The 10,018-nt window shown below is 36.4% G+C and overlaps 1 protein-coding gene across 1 annotated transcript in view; it reads left to right on the forward strand.

Annotated features, from left to right (window-relative positions):
- The window catches only part of VBP1 (VHL binding protein 1), a 61,175-nt gene extending 57,993 nt beyond the window's left edge, over window positions 1-3,182 (forward strand). The window contains exon 6 of the mRNA XM_023508563.1: window positions 2,141-3,182. Coding sequence (XP_023364331.1) covers window positions 2,141-2,211 — 71 coding nt within the window. The 3' untranslated portion in view covers window positions 2,212-3,182. The remainder of the gene's footprint in view (window positions 1-2,140) is intronic.
- The last annotated feature ends 6,836 nt before the right edge of the window (window positions 3,183-10,018 follow it).

Genomic DNA, 10,018 nt, shown 5'->3' on the forward strand with positions numbered 1-10,018 from the left:
TCTGTCTCAAAAAAAAAAAAAAAAAGATTTTATTTTAGTTCACAATATCTTTATAGTTAATTAAAAAGTTTTAAGTTCACAAGCATTTATTAAGGTTTTCCTTTGTTACTGCAAGTGTGCTAAGCCATATGGGGCATTGAAATTAATGACAATAAAATAAGAATGCCAAAGTTTTTCCCTGTTAGAATTTCACATGTGAAACAGCTACATGATAATTTCATAGCAACAAGGCAATTTAAAATTTGAGAAAGATAGATGTGAGTTAGTTCAAAGAACGTTTGAGAAAATAAAACATAGGCTGTTTTTAAAGGCAGTTTATGATTTACATCAGAAAAGAGAAGAAGTAAGGATGGGGTATTCTGCATCAAAGGGGAGGGCAGGCATGTTGAAACCAAGCTCTTTGCTTTTCTTCCCTGACAGTCTGTTCCTCCTAGTTCCTGTCACAGTCACCCAAGAAAAAAATCTGCAAGTCATCCTTCATACTTCTGTTTTCCTTGCTACCAAGAGTGACCAATCAAAAGATTTTTGTCAAATTTCCCTGTTGAATCTTTGCCCATTGCTGTTAGTTTTGTTCTAGGCCTCCAGAACTTGTACTCTATAGTTTTTCAGTCTCTTCTTCTAGCTGTCCCTCCCACTATCTCAAGCGTGAATTCATTCAGTCACACATCTTATTTTTATTACTTTGGTTATGATACTTCAATAGTTCCTTGTTGCATGTAAGGTATGTATACACACACTCTTGTGACATGTCCTGAGCAATCTTAACTTCATGCTTCTTATTCTTCCTATTCCAGCTCTTCCTTAGTGCACCCCAGGTTCCAAATAACTCCAATCCCTTATTTTCACCTCCCAAATGTGCCACACCCTTTGCCTTTCCTTATTTTGTTTCCCCTACCTGGAATGATTTCCCCTTATTTACCTGGGTGCTCCTTTTTACCGTTCATGTCATATTACAAATATCAAAACATTTCCGGCTCAGCGCCTATAGCTCAACGGGCTAAGGCACCAGCCACGTACACCTAAGGTGGAGGGTTCGAATCCCCAGCCCGGACCCGCCAAACAACAATGATGGCTGCAACCAAAAAAAAAAAAAATAGCCGGGCGTTGTGGCGGGCGCCTGTGGTCCCAGCTACTTGGGAGGCGGAGGAAGGAGACTCGCTTGAGCCCAGGAGTTGGAGGTTGCTGTGAGCATGATGCCATGGCACTCTACCCAGGGGGATAGCTTGAGGCTCTATCTCAAAAAAAAACCAAAAAAACAAAAAACATTTCCTTTGCTAAACTATAAACTCTTGATGTAGCATGTGGCAAATGCTGAGTGTTTTGGTTGGTAAGGGAAGGCAGGCCTGTTCAGGGCCTAGTGCAGGGATCATTATCTGGTAATATAAAGAGAGACTTCATCCAGCTGTAAGATGGAGTGCCTAGGAGGGCTGGTACTTGTGAAAGGAAAAGATACTAAATGTAAGATGAGAGATAAAACAAGACCTGATGACTTTAGATGGTTACAGGAGCCCAAGAAAGGAAATCATCTAAGATGAGTCCTGCAAGCTTAGAGAAATGCTGTTTGTTATTGGTAGTGCTGGAAAAGGTAGGAAGGTGTGCAGACATTCGAGGGAGTTAGGGCATCTGATCTCTAATACACTGACTATTCTACTGGAGTCTATGCTCCTTGAGGGAAAAATGTCAACTATCGTATTCAGGACTTTGTACTCTGCCTAGTCAGAAACACAGTAGATGCTTACTAAACTGATTGAATGCCTTGTTATGTGAAAGGGAGAGTAAGAGATAAAATTATTGATGATTTTACTAATGTAAATATTAATATAGCAGAATATGGGTTGAGTGATCTTTGAAATTTAATGGATGAAGGACTTTCTTTAAAAATTTTGAGTATATCTAGTACATATTTGTTAAATATAATACTGTAGTTGACTAGATATGCTAAACAGTTGTTGATTTGAGGCCTTCACTTGGTTTTGGTAGAGTTTAATTCCAGTATTTAATTAGAAATTGACTTCATAATAAGATATCTTACAACACTAGCTATTATCAGTATTTATATATATGTGATTTCTGTGTCTTTGATTCATTGTATATGTTATCATTAGAATTACATTTGCATTTTCTTTGACAATTCTTGCAGATATGGCCAGGGTTTATAATTGGGATGTAAAAAGAAGAAACAAAGATGATTCTACCAAGAACAAAGCATAATGCTGGAATTAAAAATTTGGTTCAGTTTTCAAGACATGTTATTTTAAATACCCTGTTTATCCCTAACTATTTACATAAGTTTGATGTTTAACAGCAAGAATGATGATTAAAAGTTAAAGATAAACACCATTTTATTTATTTATAGAAACAAAACAAATTTCAAATATTTTATGGAATTAGTATTTTCCCCTACATTTCCCACCAAAGTTGATGCTGCTTTTTATCATTATTTTTGTTTGTCATAAGAAAACGCTTAGCTGAAATGGCCGAAAACTGTGAGGTATACTGTAGAAGTGTATGCTGGACACTAGTGCAGTTTATGTTTTCTTTTGCTTTATTGGCTGATATTCTCCCTTGTTATGGTTAAACATTTTAGAGATAGGGAAAACACAGTTTGAGTATTTGTAAATTTGTTAGTCTATGGTACATGTGGTACTTAATGGTCCTCTATTGCAGTTGTCTTCTGTAAATGGGGTTTCATGAATTACTGCTTAACCAATAACTATCTATGATGAGATTCAGGAATTCTCAAGAAATGGAAATTTGCCTTCCTACACAGTAAGAGGGCTATTGAGACAATACATTTTTAAACCTAAAGTAAGTGCACAGCGTCTTTGCAATGTCAACATAAGGGAGATCTTGGCCAACCTGAAGTAACATTACCCATTCAGAACTCTTGGCTAAGATGAATTTGTATTTATTAACAGTTCTCCAAAGCATCTTGATGAGGAATATTAAAATAAATGTAAATCTACCATATTTGAAGAGTTTTGAGCTTTTTTATTCATGATTACTCATGGGCATAGTAAAAGAAATCCCTATAGAAAGACATTGGTACAGTAGCTAGTACTGGGTGATACAAATTCTGGTAAAAACACAAACATATTGTTCCATTTCCATGTAATGAAAAGTAAACGTGTACAACAGTGTTTTGTACTTGTACTTCATCATTAAAACAATGTTAAAACTGTCACAGCACTTTTTTCATTTTACTCTTTTGTCTAAAATGCATTTGGGCTGCTATCACAGAATCATGGACTAGGTGGCTTATAAACAACAGAAATTTATTGTTCACAGTTCTGGAGGCTGGGAAGTCCAATATAAAGGCACCTAAAGATTCAGTGTCTGGAGAGGACTCATTTCCTGGTTCATAGATTGTGTCTTCTCACTGTGCCCTCACATGGAGGGAGGGGATGTATGAGCTCCCTTGGGTTCTGCCCTCATGATGTACTTACCTGGCAAAAGGCCCCACCTCCTTTTGCTATCACCTTGGGAGTTAGGATTTCAACATACAAATTTTGGGGTGACACCGATGTTCAGACAATAACATCTTTCTAGAGTTAACATGGATCTTTTTACACATTTGTAAACTTTATTTACTTGTACCTATACCTAGCAGGTTTTGAGAACTTAAATTTGTAAAAACAACATAAAATCCCCTTGGAAGGAATATAGATAAGCAAACAGTTGAGATGTTAATCTAAAAGATATCACAAGTTTCTTGATTCAGTTTTTCTTTCACAATTATAAATTCCCATAATTTAAAATTTGAGGTTTGTAGTCATCTTGAGATAATGTGCTCTTTTTTCCTTATATTTTATTATGGTAAGTATATTAATGAAAAATTTCTGTTAGTATTAGAACAGGAATAATTTGTTCCAAAGATCTTTATTTTGTCTTAGTCTAGTCTGTGAGTCTAAGTATAAATTTTTAGGTGACTGTAAGAAATACGAAGAAACAAAGCCCTTTAGCGATGCAAATTACAGGGCAGAAATTAAGTTAATTAAGAAATATTTATGAACACCCAGTATCTGTCAAAAATAGTATTAGACTCTATTAATGAAATAGTTAAATCTTGCTTCTACCAGATTGTTTTCTGTTAATGGTGATTTACATTTTCAGAATAACATAACCATCCGAATTTGACATATTTTCAAGTTTAATATTACTATAGCATACTAAGAGAGGATATAGGCAAAAGATTGGCTGTAAAATTTGATACTGAGTAAGTGACAAATGTGTTGGAAAGGCAACCTAAATTTAGATACTTTCCATTATAATTAAAACACATTCATTTAAGAACATTTAGAAAAAAGGGAAAAAAGACGGTAAGTTCTACTTGCTGTCCCCTTTAACATTTCTATGTTTTTGGGCAGCACCTGTGGCTCAAAGGAGTAGGGTGCCAGCCCCATATGCTGGAGGTGGCGGGTTCAAACCCAGCCCTGGCCAAAAACTGCCCCAAAACAAAACAAAACATTTCTATGTCTTCTCTTTCTTGTTTATGCATAGATTTTTAAAAAAACAGTTGAAATGATTTTCGTCTTTGTAATTTTCATCCTATTTTCTTCACTTAATGTAAAACTTGCTTATTAACATAATACTATTAACATCATTATACTACCGTGTTTCTCCGAAAATAAGACCTACCCCCAAAATAAGCCCTAGCAGTATTTCTATGCATTTGTTAAATATAAGCCCTACCCCAATAATAAGACCCAGCGTATCTGCATAGCCATGCTATGCATTTCAGCGCTGAGCGGTAAGGAAGACTGGAATACCTTTTATCTGCCACAGCTCCTTTCTCTGAGCCCTTTGCACTTGAGCAGGTGCGTGTGTGGTAACTGCAGTGGCAGGCATCCTATTGCACATGTGCAAATGGCTAGGGGAATGGAGTTCACCCATCACTAGCGCCAGCCCCACCAAGGTCAGCTCCCCTTGTTGGGTTCCAGAAGAAGATGACTTAACTGTATTTGAATAAATGCAGGTTGTATTATACTTAATAAAAATAAGACATCCCGGGTGGCACCTGTGGCTCAAAGAAGTAGGGCCCTGGCCCCATATGCCAGAGGTGGTGGGTTCAAACTCAGCCCCCAGCCAAAAAAAAAAAAAAAATGCAAAAAAAATCCCCTGAAAATAAGCCCTAGTGTCTTACTTTCGGAGAAACACGGTAGTTACATAGTAGTATTCTAATGGATGAACGATAGTGAATTGTCATTCTACAATTAGCTATTTGAGTTGTTTTAAAAAATTTATCTCTTTTATAAGTAAATAATTCATCAGTTTATGTTTTTTTGTTTTTGTTTTTGTATTTTTGAGACAGAGCCTCAAGCTGCTGCCCTGGGTAGAATGCTGTGGCATCACAGCTCACAACAATCTCCAACTCCTGGGCTCAAGCGATTCTTCTGCCTCAGCCTCCCAAGTAGCTGGGAGTATAGGTGCCCACCACAGTGCCTGGCTATTTTTTGGTTGTAGCCGTCATTGTTTGGCAGGCCCCGGCTGGATTCAAACCTGCCAGCTCAGATGTATGTGGCTGGCGCCTTAGCCATTTAAGCCACAGGCGTCAAGCCAGTTTATATTTTTACATAAGGCTTTTTCTTGTATTTTGTATTTTCCTGACAATAGATTACCAAAAATGGTATTACAGAGTCAAAGATAATAGCATTTTATTACCTGGGTTAACTGAGAGTATTGTTTTGTTAGGTAAAATGTGAGGCTAATGAGTATTTGTGTATGTTGAGAAATGAAAGCAATAGTCAAAAACTTCAGTTGTAAATTATGGGTTTGCAGGTTTGACATTTTAAAACACAAACCAAACTGACCATTTTGTTTTCTCTAGCTGTTGTTCATTATGTAACATTTTTCTAAATTTATGTTTTTCCCCTGCTACCCCTACCTTTCCTCTTCCATATAAAGACAATGATATATTTAGGGAGAAGCACCTTATTCAAGGTCGCATTTTACTTCTGAGCAGATTTCCTCCCACTGTACCATGATGCTTTGCTCTTTTATTTAGAAATAGTTAAGTTTAATAAAAATGTTAAAGTTAATCCCTTTCTCTTTATATTTGCTATTCTCAGCCCAAAACCTCAATGATACCTTTTGGTGTCTTAAACCATTTTGTAAAGTTTTGTCTTCGTTGAAGACACTACTGAGTGTTTCTGCAACATCCATCACAGCTGGTGTTGTATTCAACTGTGGAAACTCCCAAGACTTGGAAAGACCACATTGGATACTAGTTTACTCTGTAAACTTGCCTGACATGGGGCAGGCAAGATAATATTCTGGAAGGCAGCTTTAGGCACAGTTCTTCCTTGGGAATTACCACAGAAATCCCCACAGACCACAAAAAAGGGTGTAGAAGTCACCCTGGCTTTAGAAGTCATAAGGATCACTCACTCTTTAACAGTTCTTAGCATCCTCAATAGGACCCAGGAACAAGTAATATACTCTCCAAGCTGTAACATATTTCCTCACAGCCCTCACAGCTTGGACAGGGATACCTCCCAAGGCATTTTATCAGAAGCAGACTCTTCTGATCACACAGCTTGTGGTCCATTGTCATCAGGTTTCCAAGGGAATGAAACCGAAAAGCTAATCCAAGGCAGGGTCACACCTAGAAAGAGGGGTTTGGGATATATTACTCATAACCTGTTGGATGTTCCATGGCCTGGTTTTTGACATAGGCTTGCATATTTTTTTGAGTATCTTCGAAGGCCCCTTGCATAATAACTGCCTCTGCACAAAAGGTTCAGATATTTTAAAGTGCTGAATGGAAGCATTTTTGTCTAGATTAGACGAAAGTAAGGCCATCAGCCAGGAGACTGAAGTAGTTTGTCTCCAAAGTTTCTTAACATAATGGATTGGAAAACTTTTTTCTGCATAAACCCAAACCAAGTGGTGCTATAAGTTTAGTTAAGCTATGGTGTCATTGAAGAGTGCAAGCTTTATAGGCTTGTGGCCAAAACTAAGCAATATAACTACAACCAATGCAACCAATGTCATGGGATAAGATAGGCTTGCTAATTAACAACATTTTCTATGCATTAATACTCTTCTCTCTACCCAGGGAGAACTTACATAACCAGTTGTGAGAAGGTACCAGTTAGAGATTATAGTGTCCTAGGTTGGAGAAATTGATTCACGTATTATGTGCACACATAGATTTGGGCTATTAGCAAAAGAGGACCTGGGGTTTAATGTAAACATAAAAATTCATGTGGATTGTACTCTGAAGTTCAAATAAAGGAAATACTTTTGTTTTTGTCCCTTTTGTTGAATATAAGATTTGGTTATAATCACATTAAACAAAGAGGATGGACCTGGTATGCATGGTGTTTTTGAGCGGTTTCTTTATAAAGTATGCCTCGACCATGGTTTTCAATTAATTTTATGTTTTAGTTGATTGTGTGAAAACTCTATTTGCCTTATGGGGATACTTTAACTGGAGATAGACAATTATCAAAAAGGAAATTTCTTCTAGATTTTTCAGTTCTTTGAGTAAGCCCATCTTTGAATTAGTTTGTTTCCCATAGATCAAAGCTGTGGAATCTAGAGAGTGAAAATATAAAAATGAAAAAGGTCAGTGGACAAAAATCTCTTGTCTTTACCTCAGTTCTCACATCCTCAGCTGCTTCAGCCCATGGACTACATCGGATAATCCTTCTCAGTCAAGTGCTTCAGAGATAGCTTAATTGACATGTAAATGGTACATATTTATAGTGTATATGTTGTTATTGTGTGACCGTAAATTAGTACACGTATATGTTGTGTAATGGCAAAGTCAAGCTATATAACATATGCATTAACTTACCATTTTTTGATGCAACAACACCTAAAATAATTCAGCAATTTTCAAGTATAACATAATAAGTTGTTATCAACTATAGTCTCCATGTTGTTCAATAGATTCATAGAACTTATTCCTCATGACAAATTTTGTGTTCTTTGACCAACCTTACCCTAATCCTTGCATTCCCCCAGCATTTTACTATTTTACTCTCTGATTCTATGAATTTGTTGTTTTTGGAATTACACATATAAGTGATTCATGTGGAATTTGTCTTTCTGTTCCCTGGCTTATTTCATAACCATAAGTTCCTCCAGATTCATCCATGTTGTCAAATGATAGGGTTTTCTTTTTAATGCTGAATAGTGTTCCATGATGTGTATGTGTGTGTGCACACTATATTTTTTAATCCAATTACCTGTTGATGGACACACTTAGGTTGATTATATATCATGGCTTTGTGAATAATGGTGGAGTGAACATGGCGGTGCATATTTCTCTTAGACCTACTGATTTTGTATCCTTTGGATATATGCCCCATATGGGATTGCTAGATCATATTGAGTTCTATTTTTAATTTTTTGAGAAACCCCCATACTGCTTTCTATAATGATCTGTACTAATTTATAGTCACACAATAACAACATACCAGGATTCCCTTTTCTCCAAATCCTCACCAACATTTGTTATCTTTTGTCTTTTTGATAATAGTTATTCTGACAGGTGTGTGATAATATCTCATTGTGCCTTTGATTTGTATTTCCCTGATTAGTGATTTAAAACATCTTTTTTTTTTTTTTTTTTTTTGAGACAGAGCCTCAAGCTGTCCCCCTGGGCAGAGTGCCGTGGCATTACAGCTCACAGCAACCTCCAACTCCTGGGCTCAAGCGAGTCTCCTGCCTCAGCCTCCCAAGTAGCTGGGACCACAGGCGCCCGCCACAACGCCCGGCTATTTTTTGGTTGCAGCCATCATTGTTGTTTGGCGGGTCCGGGCTGGGGATTCGAACCCACCACCTTAGGTGTACGTGGCTGGCACCTTAGCCCGTTGAGCTATAGGCGCCAAGCCAAAACATTTTTTTTTTATATACCACTTGGCTATTGTGTGTCTTGAGAAGTATCTGTTGAGGCCCTTTGCCCATTTTTAAATTAGTTATTTGGGTTTTTTACTATTGTGCTGATTGACTTTCTTCTGTATTTTTGGATATTAACCTCTTATCAGAAGTATAGTTTGCAAATATATTCTCTTCTGTAGGTCATCCCTTCACTTTGTTGCTTGTTTACTATGCAGAAGCTTTTTAATTTGATGTAATCCCATATATCTATATTTGCTTTTATTGCCTGTGCTTTTGGAGTCATATTTAAAAAAAAATCATTGCCCAGACCAATGCATTGAGCTTTTCCCCTTCTAGTTTTTACAGTTTCAGTTCTTACACTTAAGTCTTTAATCCATTTTGAGGAAATTATCATGTATGGAGTGAGATAGGGGTCTTTATCTAATTATCATGTAGGGAGTGAGATAATATCCACATGTGGATATTCAGTCTCCTCAGCATCAGTTATCAGAGAGTTTCCTTTCCTCATTTTGTGTTCTTAGAACCATTGTTGAAAATGGATTTACTTCTGGGCTTAATTCTGTTCCATTGGTCTACATGTTTGTTTTTATGGTAATACCTTTCTGTTTTATTTACTATAGCTTTGTAGTTGATTTTGAAATCAGGTAGTGTCATTTTGCTAAAGATTGTTTTAGCTATTTGGGGTCTTTTGTGGTTTGATACATGTTTTAGGATTATTTTTTTCTTTTTTTGTGGAAAATGTCATTGGAAATTTGATAGGGATTGCACTGATTCTACAGATTGCTTTAGGTAATATGGACATTTTAACAATAATAATTCTTCTAATCTGTGAACATGGGATAACTTTCCATTTATTTCTCTGCCTTCAATTTCTTTTATCAATTTTTTATAGTTTTCAGTGTATAGATCTTTCACCTCCAGGGGTGAAAGAATTTTCATACTGGAAATGGAATTGTTTTCTTGATTTCTTTTTCAGATAGTTCGTTGTTAGCATATAGAAATGGTACTGTTTAATATGTTGATTTTTGTATCATGCAACTTTCCTGAATTTTGGGGTGGAATCTTTAGGGTTTCTATTATATAAGATCAAATCATCTACAGACAGTATAATTTCTTCCTTTCTGACTTGGATGTCTTTTATTTATTTTACTTGACTAATTGTTCTGTC

This window comes from Otolemur garnettii, unplaced genomic scaffold, assembly GCF_000181295.1.
Source record: "Otolemur garnettii isolate 467f Iridium unplaced genomic scaffold, OtoGar3 scaffold00259, whole genome shotgun sequence".
NCBI lineage: Eukaryota > Metazoa > Chordata > Mammalia > Primates > Galagidae > Otolemur > Otolemur garnettii.